General features: G+C 34.2%; 1 protein-coding gene across 3 annotated transcripts; it reads right to left on the bottom strand.

Annotated features, from left to right (window-relative positions):
- Window positions 1–3,385: 3,385 nt before the first annotated feature.
- On the bottom strand, window positions 3,386–17,408 carry LOC141687201 (uncharacterized). Of its 3 annotated transcripts, none has more exons than XM_074492396.1 (17): window positions 17,274–17,408; window positions 16,236–16,667; window positions 15,851–16,139; window positions 15,569–15,703; window positions 15,396–15,484; window positions 15,204–15,296; window positions 14,708–14,825; window positions 14,322–14,386; window positions 14,011–14,185; window positions 13,377–13,568; window positions 13,229–13,276; window positions 11,757–11,891; window positions 11,548–11,643; window positions 11,352–11,434; window positions 9,669–9,784; window positions 6,049–6,139; window positions 3,386–3,845 (listed from the first exon to the last, which is right to left on the bottom strand). In XM_074492396.1, the coding sequence occupies exons 2-17, from the start codon at window positions 16,646–16,648 to the stop codon at window positions 3,776–3,778; spliced, it is 2,208 nt and encodes a 735-aa protein (XP_074348497.1). In that variant the 5' UTR covers window positions 16,649–16,667; window positions 17,274–17,408; the 3' UTR covers window positions 3,386–3,775. The 3 variants fall into 3 exon arrangements, with proteins under 3 accessions (XP_074348497.1, XP_074348498.1, XP_074348499.1); XM_074492397.1 differs by lacking the exon at window positions 17,274–17,408 and adding an exon at window positions 16,764–16,869; XM_074492398.1 differs by lacking the exon at window positions 3,386–3,845 and having other exon boundaries at window positions 9,659–9,784.
- Window positions 17,409–19,511: the final 2,103 nt, after the last annotated feature.

Raw genomic sequence — 19,511 nt, 5'->3', positions numbered from 1 at the left:
TTACGTGCTTTTTCATTCTCATGCATGCACACTAACTCAGCTTTCAAAATATCATTTCTTTCTCTAAGCCTCTTATTATCAGCAATCAAAATATCACATTCAATAGTCTTACTTTTAAAAGTAACATGCAAAGAGTGTAGGAAAGTTTTTAGTTCAGATAAATTATCAGTATCAAAAAAAAATAACTGAAGGTACCTTATCAGTTCCTGAGGCATCCTCTCCATGAGTTGCCATGAGTGCATAACATTCATCTTCATTGTCAGTTCCTGATGAGTCCATCCAATCTCTGTTGGAGTTTGTTGTGACCAAAGCCTTTCCAGTTGTCTTGGGGCACTCAGTAGTCAGATTTCCCTTTTCATTACAGTTGTAATATGTCACCTTGGTCTTATCAAACTTCCTTCCCTTGGTACACTAACCATCACTCTTTCTGAACCCGCCTTTGCCATCACTAGAGAACCTTCTGTTGAAACCACCTCTTCTCTGTGATTTTGCAAACCTCATCCTTCTGAAACCTTTCACAAGCATTGCAGCTATTTCAACAACTTGAGGATCATTCAGATCAATTTCAGAACCCTCGTCAGTATCTGTGTCAGGATCTGATACATCATCAGTGTCTGACCCTTCCACAATGTTCCTTCTCCTTGACCTCTCACTCATCTTTTCCTTGCCCTTATGAGTCTCAACATTAAGAGCCACAGCCTTCATCTTCTGACCATTTCTATTCTTCCTTTATTGGATCTCCAAGTCATGAGTTTTCAGCATCTCATACACTTCATCCAGAGTCAGAGAATCAAGATCATATTGATGCCTGATTATTGAGTCCTGAGTATCCCAATCTTTTGAAAGAACTCTCAGAAACTTGGTGTTTGAGTCTTCTCTTTCATATTCTTTTCCAACCAAATAGTGTCAGAAATCTATCATATATATCAGTAATTGACTCATCAGCCTTGGCATCAAATTGCTCATATTCTTGCACAAGAACAGCTCTTCTGTTCTTCTTTATTGCCATTATACCTTGGCACTGTGTCTCCAAGGCATCCAATATCTCCTTTGTAGTCTTGCAGGCAATCACTCTGTTTGACATCACATTGTCCAAACTATTGTGCAGAATATTCCTGACTTTAGCATCCTTAAGTATTGCAGCTTTTTCAGGATCTGACCACTTTAATCTTTCCTTCCTGACATAGTGTTCAGGAGCATCTGCAGTCATAGCCACAGTTTTCATAGGGTATGGAGGTCTTGTTTTGATGATATCAACATATACATCATCAATAGCTTCAAGGAACATCAACATCTTTACTCTCCATGTAGAGTAATCAGCTTTCTTTAGGATGGGAATTTTCATGTTTTCATACTTACTTCCAGACATCTTGACCTTTGCAAATTAACAGTTAATTTGACCGCTCTGATACCACTTATTGCCCAGTAAAGTAATTGTTTAATGGGTGTTGGATACAATTACTAAACAAATCGATGTATTATGAAAGTGAAGTAAGAACATATGAAACAAATAACAATTTATATTGATTTTTAATAAACTGTTACAGAACTCTCTCAAAAGCAATATTTATAAGAGTTTCTAGGTTATGCGAATACTTGAGTTCTGCTCTCTGTGATAACATATTTTGTGTTTATATACTACACAACTACAATCAGTCCTCTATTAATTACAAGATATGTTACAGTATAATTCTAACACTTTCCATACAAATTTAAATCAACTATGATCCTATAAATCAGCACCTTCTGATTTATCTCGCAGTCCTGACTTATCATACAAGTCATTCTCAACGGATAGCCCGATCAACGGATATATGTTGTAGTTTCAATGGATAAACATTTGTATATATCAACGGATGACTGAAGATTGTCAACGAATGATAACGAAACTTCCAACGAATAATCATATCATAACAGTTGATCATATTCTGATTGTTAGACAGATCCTGATTCTCGACTTAGCCAATTCTCAACAAATATAATCAAATCTTTAACGGGAAAAATATCAAGTTGATCACTCGTTTCATTCAAATATATCAAGTACGTCATTACTTTCCATTTTGACTCAATTTGATCACTAATTTGAAAATTTGTATCAAATAAATCATCTGTCAATGACTAAATCGATACAAAACTTTAACTTTTTAATAACTAACTTGATACAAATTTTCAAATTAGTAACCAAATTGAGTCAAACTGGAAAGTAATGACCTATTGATCATATGATATTTGATTTTTAATTTTTAATTTTAAATGACCTATTGGACTGAGAATTTAATTTTTAAATAATCGCAAAAGTCGAACCGCAACTGCAAACCGCTAAATATATATATTATAATATAATATAATATATAATACATGTATAAGAATTAAAAGATAAAGAGTTTGGGGTTTTCGGATATAATATATATCATCAAACGCAGAAACGACCATATATAATTTGCAGTAACCACTTATACTTTTGTATTACATTTGATTTTTACAAATTTCTAAAATTTGATAAATATAATTGTAATGAACTATTTTTATTTGTCATTTATCATATATGTCAGTAGTTGAACCGCAAGTCAATCCGCACCAACCGCAATCATGCGGTTGAAAAAGTCGCGATTAATCTCAACCGCAAATGCGACTGAGGTTGAAGTTTTAAAAAAACCGCTATATGTGGTTTGACGTGATTTTGACCTCCCAACCCCACCAAACCGCATACACCCCTGAACAAAACCATGTAAAGGGCTTTTCTGACATTTCCATGACTAGTCTTTTTAGGTTGGAGACGGGAACGTGCCTGCAATATTCTTCCTCTACACATTCGAGGATGCATTCAGAAGTTTATGGTTGACCTGATATACTGCCTTCTAATATACTAATATAACTGCCTTCTAATCAGACTACCTCATATACTATCCACCATGGTAGCGTTTTTACTGATGTGCACCATGCTGTAAATTGTAAAAAATATTTTTATTGTATTTAAAAATCATCTACATTTGTACAGAAGCCAGCTCAATGCATCCAGTTTGATTGTACAATGTATGAATCCGAAACCTTGGAATAGAGAAGTTGAAGACGCAATGCAGTCTTGGAATTTTCATATTTTACAACATGAAGTTGAGTTCCGATGACAATGAATGTGAACTGTGGTGTGTTTGCTCAATGCTGGAAGTGTATGGCTGGCCTGCACAATTAAGTAAAATTAAATTTCTTTATTAATGTTTAGGTCATGTCTTGTAAACTGTTACAACTGTATATTGTCACAACTTCAGTGAAAACATGATCCACTCCATTGGATTACATATAAATGAATTCAATTTCCAGGATAATGCAGTATGGAGTATTACTTTTTGTTACTTGTCTGTTTTCTCGCAATTTCATCAATAAGACATTCTAACAATGCAAAATATATAAGAAAAATTGTCTTTGTACACGATGCCTAGACATTATGCAATACATTTTTCTAACCGGTTTTGCAACCGAAACCGAACCGATATAAACCGATCCGGAGTTTTTAAAACCGAAACCGATCCGATCCATCGGTTGCAGTTGCGGTTTTTTATTTCAAAAACCGAAGACTTCCGGTTTCGGTTCGGTTTTCAAGGTCCCCCCCCAACTACAGACTAGATACATACACACATCTGGAAATACTAAATTGCTTACATATCATACATGACATATAATTCCCTTCTAATAACAAAGAATCCACCAAATTTATAATCAAAGAATTTTCATTACATTATATAACATTTAATAGCAGATTTTCATAGTCAGCGCAATTTTAGATCTTAGAGGTATCATCTGTGATTATGTTAACACATCTTCCCGTCTTGAAAACATCACAACCTTTCCTGCATTAACATTGAGGAAAATTTAGGGATATCTATAAGAATATCTCATTAGTTAATTCACAAAGAATTAATAATTATACCAAGAAAATATGTTGCTTTGATGGTAAACAAAAGAAATTAACATTTTTTTGAAGGCAGGAAACTTCTCATATGCTGTTAAATTAAAAAGAAGCAAAAGAAAAGACAAGCATAAGGAGGAATATATAATAGCGCCAACCCTGAAATGAAACAATGTACCACCATAAACAAGAGGCCTGTTATGGCCTTGGCAGGTTCCTATCTTATTCCGACAGGAAGAGAAGTGTTGACTGTTGAGCGTACTCTGGTCTCGCAGGGAAGCCCATGAGATCACAAGCTGAGCTGCCACTTAGAGCAATAGGAGGAACATTGGGAACAAGGAGGAGTAAACATAATGAGTGCTTCACCTGCTAGCAGATGGAGGAGTTAAGAAGAAACAGGTTGTTTTAAGCGGTCCACTTTATACCTTTTTCGTTTGGTCACGTGGGTGAGTGTTTATTGGAGAAGCGACCAGAGGAAAGCACTTGTTGTCGTTATATTTGTAGCCAATTGGTATCGCTTGCCAGCTATGTTAAACTGGAAAAATATTATATACAGGGTGCCTTGTAAAACAGTAATAGAGACAAATGGTCCCAGGCTGGGACTGAACTCCACCATCCTCTATTCAGGCAAGCGAGTCCAAGTTTCTACCTTGAAAAGCTAGATGGCGGCAGACAGGAAAAACCTGATAAAGTCGGAACCCGGTTACCTTTAGTTTTGAATCAAAAGTAGTGCATAAGCACATTCCAAACCTCGGATGAGTCATCATCATTTACTTCCCAAAGATCAAGCTTCTCAGGTTATTCTGTCGCTTTCTCTCCCTTCAAATTCTTAAGAAACATCCTCAGTCTACCCATTTCTGTTCATTCGATTGCTCCTCATAGATAGATCCATTACCAAGTGCACTGAAGCACAAGTCTCATTCGCGAAGACCTCTTGCACCTACCGTAGTCTCTCCTAAGCACAAGATTAATCAATTTAGGTGTTACTTCCCCACTCCAAAAATTTAGGTGTTACTCCCCCACTCCAAAAGGTGATCCAATGTTCATCTTATTTCTTTAATAAAAGTGTTTGAAATCACCAAACAGTGCACAGCTACAAATTCCAAGAGTGCAGGGCCAGAAATTTTTCATAGCGGCGAAACCAAACCCCCAGGGTAGCCATCCGCCTCTCCCCAAATGTGCCGATAGATATCACCCCAAAATATTGATCACCGTGTACACTACGAACCAAATCAACCTAAAAAAACCTAGAAGTTATTTTTTGTCAAGCTCACTCAGACCCAACTTGTGGTGCATACGTACAAACACATTGACCCCTCAGCCCCCTCCCCCCAATCCCCCAGGCACCAAGCTCCCCCCAATCCCCCAGGCACCAAGCTAATAGACAAAATTCTACCAATTCATCTATTAAGTTCTACTACCTTGTCCTCGAGGTCAGTAGACAACAAATACTCATACCATTTCTCAGAAAACCACAAATCGCCTTTTTATCCCCCCCCCCCAATACCCGGTCTCTTGGACACACACCACATCCACCTTTGCAGAAGAAATTTACCAATCAGGGTTACAAAATTTACAACTACCTCCCCCAAAAGCTAAAACCAGCCAAAATCCCCTTATTCGCTCCCTAAAACCCGTGATGGACACTTAACTGGACATGGTCTCACAAAACGAGGGTCATGCCTCTGATTTACGAGCACAAATAAAAAAGAAACGAAAAGCTGAAATTGAACTAACAAAGATAGATAGGCAAGTAAAACATAAAGTACCAAAAAGGGGTATTTTTGTCCCACAGCGCTCTTGCTATTGATTGGATTAAATTTTTAGTATATTTGGGAAAATTGTGGAAGAAGAGGAGAAATTTGCGTCAGTGAAGAAGTGTAACTAGCCTGACAGAGAAAATGCAGGAATGGTACCGTGTGATATTCTCGTGCCAACTCATTCAATTCGTGGTCTTGGGATCAGAAGGAGAAGTTAGATAGTAAAGATTGCTTCAAGGAAAAGAGAAAGACGCCCTATGCTACAAAATCTACCTAGTTATTCCCCAAAAACTATGTTCATTGTCCATTGCCACTACTATACCAAAATCAAAAAAAGCAGACACAAATATAGGCACACTGAAAAGAAAGAAAGAGAAACAATACCCACGAAAACCATTGTATGGAACTAATCCCACACAAGTGCACGTGATAAGGGTCTCACGCAATATCTTGCCGCCAGGAACCAAATCAACTCCTGCAAAGAACCCAAATAAAACAAAATTAACTTCACCCAATCCAACCAATAACATACATAAATAACCCAAATACATGCATGCATGCATGCACGCACGCACGCACGCACACAGACAGATACGTACGTATGTATCCAGCATAATTGGTGCTCACAGTGTTATTTTTAAAATTATAACCTCTACAAAGTCCATCTATGTTTAGAAACATCCCATCAAATTTGAAACCCACACAAGAAGTATCCAGCACTTAGATTGTCCATCTACTCTTAACATGTACAACCTTTGCCATCTTAAATATATTAACTTCATTTGACTACTTTGTATATTCATTTGCAGCAATACCAAGCAACTCAAGTACATACTAATATTATTTGAGTAAAAAAATATCACAAATAAAACCAGAAAATTAAAGCTATTGTAGTGGGACAAAATCGCCAAAGATGGACTCATTTTGTTCAATTTAGTGTCCCTGTGATAAAAATTATTCCTATAAATATTAATATTCTAATCACTTTTAGTAATTTGTGTACTACATAATATATTGTAATGATCTACATTAAATACGTTTAGATCCCAGAAAAAAATATGAAAAAAATAGAACTATTGATTTTAGTTTCTTCAAAATTTAATCAGTCATCTTTTTTTATATTAAGAACCATAGTTTCATACCAGATCACATAAAACTATATGGTTTGGCTAGAGAGAATTGAGATTATAAACATCTCTGTATATTATTACAATCATCACTAAGTTTTTTGGGTTGTAGGTCCAAGTTCACTGATCTAAACCCCACAAAGATCGGGCAAACCAGACAAAGAAAATCAGTGTGTCAAAAGTGTTAACTCCTTACGTGACCAGTCATACCTGTGGGTGAACAAAAAAACCAGAGAAAGCTAGTCTGTCCATGAATTTCTAAAAGTTGGCAGAATATCTCTTTCGAACACTTGTATCAGTCCCAGATACATTATACATGTATCGTGGCATGGTAAGAAAATGATCAGTACATGGGCCTACTCAACTTCAACTATTTAACATCAAACTTGTGTTTTAAAGAACCTAGCAGAGACTAATGATCTATTTTATTACAGTACCCGAGTTAAATTTTTGAAAGAGAAAATATTTATCTGAATATTTGATTGCTTTATAATAAACTGGTAAATTTGTAATTAGTTGAATTATATTTTAGTACCATATACTCATACAAATATTACACACATTGGTTAGCTACGAATCCTTCAATTCATGTAGAGATTATCATTTAAAATTCTACATAAACACCTTCATATTTACTCTTTTTCATATACTATCTTTTATTTGTAATTCTAAGTTTTATAAATATTTCGATATTATACAACCTAAAAGTATTATTTGACATCCAAAATTAATAAATTTACAATACCAGATCAAAATTCTAAAATTATTTCACAACCAATCAGAATTGACCACTCTATTCTAAACCCCGGCGTCTAAGTATTCATTTTCATATTTCCTTCTAAAAAATTTAACAAAAATATGGTTATTAGAATACTAATCACAAGTTATACATCTCTCTTCTGTTAGTATATGTGAAATTTTCATTTTTATTATTTTTAATTGTTTGTAAAAACCTGTTGTATCTATCATACATATTATTTTCTTCTATAACAGAATTATTTTCGGGTAGTGATATATGCACACCCTAAATTTATTTATGCACACCCTAACTATTTTCTAGACCAAAATAACCTTGTCTTGTTTCTTATAATTAAAGTTGAGTATTATACACAACAATATCCTCCATAATTTGACTTGATTTATTTATGAAGTCCTAAAATAATAAAAAATTGTTATTAAACGAAATAATTTATTTCATTAGCATCCAACTCGTTAATTAACATACCCCCACTATCACCGGTACGGTACCTTACTGATGTAGTGATGTAGTGATGTGCATCTGTAAACAATAAAAGTGTAATTTCTTATTTTTCTTTTAGTATAAATTTGTATTATCTAATAATAAGAAACACTCTAACTTAGCTTTTACATTTTAGGAGTATCATATTATTAACAACACTTGATTTTATTATTTATATTACCAAAGCTAGAAGTAGGGAGAGTTTAGTCCAAGAATTTTAGAGGGTGTGCATAAATAAGTTTAGGGTGTGCATATATCACTACCCTTATTTTTAGTACCGTATTTATATACCTCATATGTTAGCTAAAATTTCTTTATTCTGGGTTAGTAGGTTACGAATATTTCAAAATTCTTTTATACACATTGACATAAAATATACACTGAAATATGTTCAACAAGCTTTGGTGTATATAACAGTAATTGCACGTAACCTTTCTACTCTATGTACTATATTTGATTCATGTTTGTTAATGAGAGTACTTGAATGATTTACAATAGCACATGATCTATTTTCTTCTTTATTGTTAACAAAGCTCTTGATTTTAATAAAATATTTAATATTTTTGCTACAAATGACAATACTAAAATCAATTATAACTATATTTAATTTACACTGAAATGTTCAATAGGCAGCTAAACCGCACCAAATACAATTTTGCAGTTGAAATTGCTGCATTAAACCAAAAAACTGGTATTGTGATTCAATTCGGATTTTATCCAAAACTGAACAAAACCATGTACCCGCTACATTTCACCATTGTATTCTATATACTGAAAATTATTTTCTAAATTTGTGTTGCTAATATTAATTGTAATTTAAAACAAAAACAAAATTATGTCTGGTAACATTAACTATCATATAAAAAGTTCTCCCTGAAGATTGAGCTACCGTAAAAAACAAAGCGTTCTGCGACCTATTTTATATTTCCCAGCTTGAATTTTAGGGTTGTTTCAAATCTTGCAACACCTAACACCTAAATGAGAGAGAGGATCGACAAAATATAGTGTAGACTCCAGAGCTCATCTAATTTGCAAATTGTATATATGTGTGTTATACACAAAAGAGGATAGTGTTTGTTATCATGGTTCACGTGCAAATGTAAAGGAATTTGAACTTCCTAGAAAATAGAATATTATCTTGGTTGACAACTTATATGGGAAGAGTAACTTCTTGAAAGTAAAAATTTCAATCCAACTAGGAGGTTGTTTACCCACCCTCCTTTAAATGACATACACTTCGTAAGAACAACTTACTAAATCACAAACAACATTTCGTCCAAATTTTAAGAAACTTGATAAAGGAATTAATGATCAGCGCAATATATCATCTGATTTAAGTAAATAACCACATGAAACCAAACCGGCACTAAGAAAAGTAAGCAATTCCTAAAGCCCAAGAATAAAAAAGTAAAATGTAAAGAACTTACTACACATCTATCTGAACTAATATGTGTGTGTGTGTATATATATATCTATTACATTGACCTCAAAATTTTAGGCAAAACACTCATGCTGATAACCTATCAGAAAGAAACTCTACGGTGTTCAAGATGAGAAAGGAATTTACGCGAGAGGTAACATATATGTATTTAATGAATCAGCAAATTTTATATAACAAAATTTATACCACTACTCACCATTATGATCTGAAATGTTGCTGATAAGTTTTTGAATCCCCTCCTTGCCCATAGCATCCTTCAAGTACAAAGCTGCAGCTGCAACCATCTCCGGACTAACTGTCCCGTCGCAGTATCTGAAGTAAAAAAAAGGTAGTTTGTCAGAGGAGGATGAAAGAGAAAACATTTCACCTTTAATACCTCAATCAAAATTGCAAGCTGTGTCTAACATTAGAAATTCAATTTTAGAATTCGCATCCGTGAATAGACATCTAAGATTCCCAACTTTGCAGATATATATTAAAACTTCTCCAATGTTTCACCGAAAATATTGACCTTCAACTTTTACAACCTGTCTTTTATATATTAAATAATGTACCTTTACTTCGTTGTAGTTGATTACTACTCTTGAAATACGTGGTACCGTGATACAAATACTAGTAACTATTATAATAATTAGGTTATAAACTTTCAAAAGTCATATCATATGAAGAATATTATTTTGAAAGTGGAAAATATAATGACTCATTAATTGAATTGACAGTAGTATTTTCTGAATATTTCCTGTGTCTTAATTCCATCTTTCAGAAGGGCCAAGCATCAAAAGCAGTTGTCATTCAATTTGCATACAACTTACTATATAGTCAAAAAGATTATATAAATTTGGGTGTAATACCATTATATTTTCATTTGTATAGATATAGGAGTTTTCATATTCACAACATTCAAGTTTCTAATAGCTCCAATGTTATACGTAACTGTAAACTTCAGTGTTGCATGTTTTTGTAACCGCCAACATCAATCAATCAGATATAAATTATTCTCAAGTCTTAACCATAACAAAAAAGGATTGATAATTCTCATCTGTATGAATCTAGGAGTTTTCATATTCACAACGCTTAGGTTTTTATTAACTCCAATGTTATATGTAAGCTTCGATGTTGCATGTTTAGGAACTGCTTATGTCAATCAATCAGATATATAGCTGACTCTGTTTACCAAGTGCATCGAGTAGCTGAACTATCTGAAAGTAATATGCAAAGTGTCATATGGACGTATTTGTTTGGGATACGGGGTTACAACCATAATATTTTCATATGTCTAGATATATGAGTTTCCATATTCCCAATGCTTAAGTTTTTAATAGCTCCAATGCTACATATAAGCTTCAATATTGCATGTTTTGGGAATCGTCTTCATTAATCAATCAGATATAAACTATTCTTAACCATAACAAAAAAGGATGGATAATTCTCATATGTATGGATGTAGGAGTTTTCATACTCAGAACTGTCATGTTTTTAATAACTCTAATGTTACATATAAGCTTCGATGTTGCATGTTTTGGGAACCGCCTATGTGATATGTCAATGAATCAGATGCATAGTTGACTCTCTTAACCAAGTGTATCAACTATCAAGTAGCTGAACTATTCTCAAAATAATATGCAAAGTGCAATATGAACACGTTCTCTTTAGGAGAAGTGATGAATAATCCTCATCTGTATAAACCTAGGAGTTTCATATTGACAACATTTTGTTTTAAAAACTCTCATGTTATGTTTAAGCTTCGATGTGGCATGTTTAGGAAACTGCCTATTTCAGTCAATCGCACATGTAGCTCACTAAATTTACCAAGTGTATCGAGTTGCTGAATTATTCTAAAAATAATATGCGAAGTGTAATATGGACGTATTCTGTTTACCGGTCAAGACCTCGCCAACGATAACCAATTTCCGCATCGACATCATCAATTTCTTTATCAAGGTTTTGGAGCATGACATCAGCCTGTAATTATGACAAAGAAAAAAGATGGATACCTTAAGGGCATAAAGAACAACCAATGCCCAATACATCAGCTAGTAAGTTAATTGGTGAAGTCTTAAATTTTACAGGCTTACCCGTTTTGCCAGTACTGATGAAACCTCCTCATCAGTACATAATACAGCATCGACATCATCAATTTCTTTATCAAGGTTTTGGAGCATGACATCAGCCTGTAATTATGACAAAGAAAAAAGATGGATACCTTAAGGGAATAAAGAACAACCAATGCCCAATACATCAGCTAGTAAGTTAATTGGTGAAGTCTTAAATTTTACAAGCTTACCCATTTTGCCAGTCCTGATGAAACCTCCTCATCAGTACATAATACAGCATCTTGCTCATTCACCTCACGGGCAGCTCTATCTGCTTTCATGGCAATTTTTTTATCATATTCACCCTCTATGTCAATAAGATTTATCTAAAAAGAAAAAAAGGTCCATCATGAGCAACAACTCTAGAACAATTGAGATTTTTGAAGATCTACGTAATAGAGAGCGATTTTAATAATTAGGGATTCCAAGAAGCTAACATACATACATACATAACCTAATGGCAGATAATCCTTTCTGCACAACATATAAAGACAAAATAATAGCTTGATGAAATCTATTATTGGATGGCCTTGTGGAAGCTACAATTCTATGACCTGATGCAAAGAATGGAGGGCAATAATTACACTAAAGACTGTAAGTATTAAATGTAATAATTGTAAACAAAATTTGTGGTCGGCAGTGTATGAAAGTTATGCCAGCACGAACAAGACATGATTATCAAACTTGTGAGAAATATAACTAATCAAGTGTAGAAAGTAATTACAAATTGTTTGACTCCTGCAAACTGCTACTTTAATCGTCGTCACATTATAATAGTTCTCACAACAAGAACAAGCTATTCACGAGAACAATTAGGTTTAATTTCTAGTGGGTCACTAAACTAGCCTGATCTATCAAGTATGTTACCGAAATTAAAAAAAAAATCTTTGCTTACTACTTGACTACTAAGGTGACAAAAATATAGGTTCCGTTGGAGTCCTGAAAATTTAATGGCCGAAAAACACTCACATGGCATATGATATCTAAAAATGTTGAAACGGTATACATGTATAATTCTACAAAAGACAATAATTATAATACGGATCACTAAAGTCGGCCTAAAATATCAAATCAGTAAACCAAATTAGAGTAAACATGTACGGAGATACCCACATTTATTTAGTAGACACTAACTATTTACTATTCTATCTTAGACAATTTTTCAAAAATACGAATTTTTATAGAAGTAACTTAAAATATTAGTTCATTAATATAATTAAACAACACAATCAAAATTTATTTTTCCTATCATTAAAATTTAAAATACCAATTAGCATGTACAGGTTCATCATGTCAAATCTGAGTCATATAATACACACACACACATAATAACAGATGTGATTTGATATATTATTTTTAGGTTGAACCAGATGAAATGATTTATCAGTAATATGTTTTCACTTTTCAACCATGTTCGAAAGCATGTCAATATTTTTAATCAATATACATTTTGGACTTGACGTGCTTTACATTTTAATTATTTCACTGATCAAATGGTTACCATTTTAACTTTTGGCGACCTACTTTGATATATCAGACTGAGTTTTTTTACTCACTAGATAATTAACTCAAAATTGTTGGGTAAGTGAGGAAAACAACTATAGACAAGAAGTAGTCCATTTTGCAAAAGAGATGACTCCCTATGCTCATGAACAAGACATACCTCATTCTTGACAAGCATCAAAAACTTTTCGCATTCCGTAATCACGGGCTACACATTTCAACAGGAAATATTAATATTATTACTGAACAACAGTAATGAGATATTGGTCATAATGTTCGAAGCAAGTTCATGTTATCTTGACGCTTACTAATGCAGTAGAAAAAGCTGCATTTGCATAACTAATTTCACAAAGCTTTTTCTGTTTGTCCCCGGAAATTGCTTCAACTTGTTCTGTCGCTGCATATGCTAGTGGAATGGTCATTTCTTCTAGAGCCGGATCATCTTGAGTAGTAACAGATTGCTTCATATCAGACATTACTTTTTTCCTTATGTTTTCATCCTACAAAACATGATATCAAGCTGCTTCAGTTTGAATGATTAGTATGCTATAAGCAAGTCATAAGGCAGTTGCAAGTCAACAATTATGTGCTTAGTTCTTCCATATTTTTAGTATCATTCTCTTATTCATTTAGCCTCAACTACACTTATATATGGGCCATACTTACCTTGTACCAAAACTCATGGCTAGAACCTGGCAGGCTCATGTCTATTTATTTTTAAAAAAATGAAGTCTTGATTTCTTAATTATTAAATTGAAAGATCACCATTATTTTTCTAAAAAAAATCTTTCAATTTCCATGGAATATCACGGCCTAAACATCCCAGACTTGGTGTGAACTTTCACCAATGAGTGGTGATGACTGACTGGAAGAGGCCGAATAACTGATTGCATACAACAGCACCAAACTTGCTATAAAACTACAGAGTAAAAGGAAAATAACCTTGATCAGTTTCTTTTGCATTCTTAGAATGAATTGTCTTCTACTCTTGTCATAAGCAGCATCTGGACATGATAAGGATCTGGCGGTAGCAACAAGTGCTAACTCATGTGGAAATGAAAACATTGTAGCTAAAATAGCTTCTTCAGGCTTTGACTTTTCGGTCGTGGCGAAGGTTCTGTAAATCACATTAAATGATACTTATATAACAAAACTAAGAGAGAAGTATCCGACCACATGTAACTTACAAAGAAACTGGTGAGATCAGATCTTAGTTTAAAAGAACATATGGAAGAGTTAATTATAAATTATACATGGAGAGAATGAGAAGTGAAGGGGGAATTTGATGATTCAGTGATAAATCCAACCAAGAGTAAAGCTGCACAAAAGAAGCAAATTTGTCAAACATAATGTCCAAGCTCCTTCTAGTAGAGAACATTTACTTATGAAAGCCCTCCACATATTAATCTATTGTACAGATCAAGGCCTTATAGTTGCATTTCTTTGAGTTTAAAATACATAGTTTGATAGAAGATCTGTTGAAAACTGAAAGGGGTTCATCTTAGGGATAGATTGACCTATTTGTTCATTTGTTTGATGTGCCATGTATTTTACTGATCCAGGTCAAATCGGTACAATAACATGTCCGCCACATCTTAGGTGAATAAAAAAAATGCAGCTTCAAGATTTGCTCAAAAACCTGTTGACGCATTTCTTCCACCAAATGTATACCTCGCTCTCTACAACACTTATGAAGATCAGCTTCCGAAAGAGACTCCACACCCTTCTCGTTAATTTCCTTATCCTCTTTTTTAATCCTGCATTCAGAAGATATAGTCAGTAATACCGAGACATATGCACGATGATATTGCTTTAATAAAATTTACCATGAAAAGACATCTGAAACTTATTTGCAAGTTCCACAGAATTCTAGAATAACAATAACAACAATTTTCTACACAAATTGAGGAAAATATATCAGTGGAAAGAACAGTACGACACTTTTTTACTTCAGTTTTACCTCCTGCTTCATAAATATCATGCTATAGGACAGCTCATTATATTATCATGCCAGATATGGATCAAGCAACACAATAAAAACTAGTACAAAACTGTATGAGAATTCAGATCCACCAGAGCAGCCAGCAGCTTATTAAGCAAGTTCACATAGACATGGAAGAACAAATTCAACTTACGTTTTTAGTCTTTTCCGAAGCATGAGACGTAAATATTCGTCTGTTCCGCACGGAGGGATTCCCATACAATTGCAAATATTCACTAATTGGGCTCTGTTAGGCAGGGGAAAAGGCAACAGTTTTCACTCATCAAACAAATGATATAAAATAGAATTGCAAGAAGAAATCTAAGGTAAATTTGCTAACACTTACATGCTAATAATATCTAAAATAAGCTCGTCACTGAGCAACCTGGCTAAGAACAAGATGTTCTCATTTGATATGGGCATAAATCTTCTAAACTGCAAGAAAAACTAACAGTTAGCAACATAAGGAAACTGAAATTTTGAGATTTCCATAGATGATACCCGAAACTGCATACTGACTTGGCTCTGGAAATCATCATGATCCCAAACCGTTTGTTTCACATTTAACTTGATCAATGCTCTAGCTGTGTCCTGAAGAAAAAATGCAAATTCACTTCTTGCATTTAGGCTGTTCACCTTCCTTTTCAGTGCTCCCTGCAAGCACAGATGATAAGAGATCAACCTACCGATTGATGCGCACGTTTGAGTCGACAACATTTGATGGATGCAGATTATATACATAGATAAGTTGCTAGAGTGAAATGCAGCAAAGGACAGCTTGAAAGAAAAGAGGAAGGGAACCTGTTTAGATATCATGATTGGGAATGGATTGAGGAATACTGGTAACATGAATTCGATGGACCGAACAAAATTATACATAAAACCGGGGACAAGCGAGAATAAATCAGCTGTGCTTTGGGTAAGTAGCAGCCTCTCCCTATGAGATAGTCTCTTCCCAAGAAAAATCTTAACCAGTAACCTCATACTGATCTTTGCAGCGTAAAACATAAGTTCATATCTTTCTAGGTAAATTCCACGGTAATGATGAAAATCATCTTTCCATTCTTCGAATGCTAAGACCCAATCGTGGCTGAGAGAATAAAAAGAGCACAAAAACAATTTTTTAAAGTATATATTTATAATCTCGAATTTGAAAAACAAACAAACTCATTGAAACTTTTGAAACCTGGTCATATTGGCCATAGCTCTCAGCAGGGGACCTATACCAGAAATGGTGCTCCATATTTTACGTAAAACTTTAGATGCAACATCGTAGGATTCTTGCCAACTTGCTTTTGTGCTACTAGAGCAAGGTTGATCCACTATGTTGTTAGCAGCAAAGTCTTCTCCTCTCGGTTGCGTGTTTGTGGAAGCAAAACGAAGGAATTGTGAAGCAGTTGTAGTAAATTGAATATTGGTATTTTTGTAACAGCTATGCCTGAATAGTCCCAACCCCCAATTTGCAACATTGTTGTTGTAATTCTCCCGATAAAATGTGAAAGTAGTAAAAGCACGAAGCTCAGTAGAGTGGGCATGACCCAGAGCACAGAAATTCAAGTTTAAATAAAGCTTGTTCTTCCTCCTTAACAATGCTGCCATTACTCTATAAAATTAGGGCCTATAAAAAAAAATAAAAACACTTTTAATTAAACTTAGAATGCAAAACAAGAAGAAAGCAAAAGAACGTATTCAACTTGAAACAAGAAAAACAAACCCTAGATAAAAACTTCAATCTTTCAGTAAATTAAGAGTAGACAAAAATCAAATCACCACATAAACCAACTAGCAATCAATATGTAATAAGAACAAAATATTAAGCCCGTGTTTGGTTGGAAGAAAATAGAGGGGAGGGAGGGTTCTTAAAATAAAAAATGTGTTTGGTTTATATTTTAATAGGGGAGGGAAATGATGGGGCCCAAAATCCCTTATGAGTCTTATTTTGTTTCCTCCCAATTTGGGGTTTTTTGGAGGGGAGAAATTTTATTGACAAAAATGACCCTACACCTTCTTAACACTTACATATATTCCAAAGGACTTATATGTAATTTTAATTATAAACCCCTCCCTTCCCTTCCTGTACCAAACATAAAAATGAGTTAATTCATCTCCCCTCTCTTCCTTCAACCAAATAGAATTAATATTATATCCCTCCCCTCCCCTCCCCTCTATTAAAATTCCTCCCTTTCCCTCCCCTCCGTTGAACCAAACACAGCGTAAAGCTCACATATGATTAATCGAAGAGATGAGATGTTGAACAACGACGATACTCAAGTGAAAATGGAACGATACTCAATAATGGCTGTTGGGCCCAGGTCGGAGAAGTTAGGAACGTGAGTAAAGCGCTCTTTGGATACTCAATAGGATCTTTTGTTATTTAAGAAAAGCGTAATATACATTCCGGGGCATTATGACATTGTGGAAAAAAGACTCCAAATGTCACTATTTGGGTCAAATGGCCCTCAATGTCATTTTTTGGCCCCAAATGTCACTCTATAATAGAGCCTCGTGTGCCGTTTTAAAAAACATAAAAACGTAATCTCGTTTAACGTTTTTTATTTAAACCCGGCCCAATACTCTTCTCCCTCAAACTCTACTTTACTCAATCTTATGTGCACGATTAATATAATATAATAATTACTATACTATGATTACTATAATATATATATATATATAATATATAATACTATCATACGATTACAGTAATCTTCACCGGAGCTGCTGTCCTTCCACGATTCACCGAAACTGCTGTCCTCTGTTCATTCGATTCTCTCATCTCAATTCATCTTAGTTTCTATAATTTTCATGGATTTTAATGTATGTTTTCCCTCCTATATCTTTTATTAATTATTTTTTTCATGTTGTAGTTGATGTGATTATGTGTTTTGTAGTTGTTGTTGTGGTTATGTTTTTAAAATTAGGTTAGTTTTATGTATATTATATATATTGCCCACCATGTGTTTGTCAAAATGCTTAGTATTTTAGTATTGTTTGTCAAAGTTTAGCATACACAACAACTTTCATCAGCACACATTTGCGAATATACATAAGTAATTCAGTTATGATTTATCTGATTTAGGAGGAAGAAGAAACCAAATATATATATGCTTTACAGTTTATTAAATCCACATCTATTACTCTTGCTCGACTCCATTAATTTTCTTTTGTTGTGTGCTGATAAAAGGTCAACTTATTTGCCATTGAAGTCACATGAATGTTTACTTGTGTAATTATGTACATGTTTATTTTTACAGTAATTTACAAACAATACAAGCTGGGATATGACTATTCAGGGAAACGGATAAATTTAGCCAGATAATTAGCAGTCCCTAAAATTATCAGTCCCTGTTATATAATTAGCAGTCCCTATTATATAATTAAAGTAAGAGTCTCTGCCATATAAAATTAGCCGAATAAAGGATCCGTACTCTATGAATTAGCAAAACTTGGAATCCACTTGTGCCAAAACTGTTTCCAGACTTTTAACTTTCTTTGTGTTGTTGCTTGTTACTTGATCATGGATATATAAAAAAAAATAACAGATATAAAGATATACAATGATCGCTTGTGATTATATTAGAACCATTTGCCTGACTTTAGACTTCGAGCTATATTTTACTTTATTATATTACGTGTCATTACAAAACTTCTAATTCTGGTTTCTTTTTTCTCCTTTTTAGTTGCACTAAAAGGCACCACATTTTTATATATAATCTCACTCCATTTTTTATATATGGTCATCATGCTTACATTGTTTTTGAAATGTATTTACTATGTTTGTGTTTTATTTGTTTGTTAATGTGTAATCCGGGACAAATGTCTATTTGCAGTCTATTAATCCAGGACCTATTGATGGTACCCTTCTCCATCTATAGCCGAAGCATAGGTCTGCAGAGATTTGGAAAGTAGGTGGTGGCTGATGCTATGAGATGTAAACACTTGAATCCTAACAAAGAAACTATTAGGTTGGACGGTCGGTATGATACCATTTTTATAGTCTTCAGGGTTTTATGGTGTCGCTAGGCTTTTGGCATTACAGCTTGATTGGAGTTTATTATCTGTTTTGGTGGAGAGATGGAGGCCGGAGACCCATACATTTCATCTACCTATGGGAGAGGTTACTGTTACTCTTCATGATGTTGGTGTCCTTCTTGGTCTTCCTATTGATGGGCGTGCTCTTATTGCTGATGATATCCCCGGGCCTGGTGATGCTTTGCTTGAGTTAGTTGCTTCTATATTTGGTTGTGCGCCTGAGTCGAGTCGCCTTAATGGAGCCAGGATTTCGTTGTCTTTTTTCACATCTCTTACTCCACATTATCTTTCAGAGGATGCATCATTAGATGAGGTTAGGAACCGGACCAGGTGTTATTTGGTTCAAATTATTGCTAGTGTCCTTTTTACTGATACTTCTGGAGGTTGTATTCATCCGATGTATCTACCTTTTCTTCGAGACTTGGACACATGT

This window comes from Apium graveolens, chromosome 9 (genome assembly GCF_009905375.1).
Source record: "Apium graveolens cultivar Ventura chromosome 9, ASM990537v1, whole genome shotgun sequence".
In the NCBI taxonomy this organism is placed as follows: domain Eukaryota; kingdom Viridiplantae; phylum Streptophyta; class Magnoliopsida; order Apiales; family Apiaceae; genus Apium; species Apium graveolens.
The sequence above is the reverse complement of the archived record's forward strand: the minus strand, read 5'-3'. Positions and strand labels throughout refer to the sequence as shown.

Coding starts and splice junctions, on each gene's coding strand:
- LOC141687201 (XM_074492396.1), bottom strand. CDS start 16,648: ATGGCAGCATTGTTAAGGAGGAAGAACAAGCTTTATTTAAACTTGAAT. Junction 15,704..15,850: donor CAATCATGATATCTAAACAG/GTTCCCTTCCTC, acceptor CTGTGCTTGCAG/GGAGCACTGAAAAGGAAGGT. Junction 15,485..15,568: donor ATGATGATTTCCAGAGCCAA/GTCAGTATGCAG, acceptor TTTTTCTTGCAG/TTTAGAAGATTTATGCCCAT.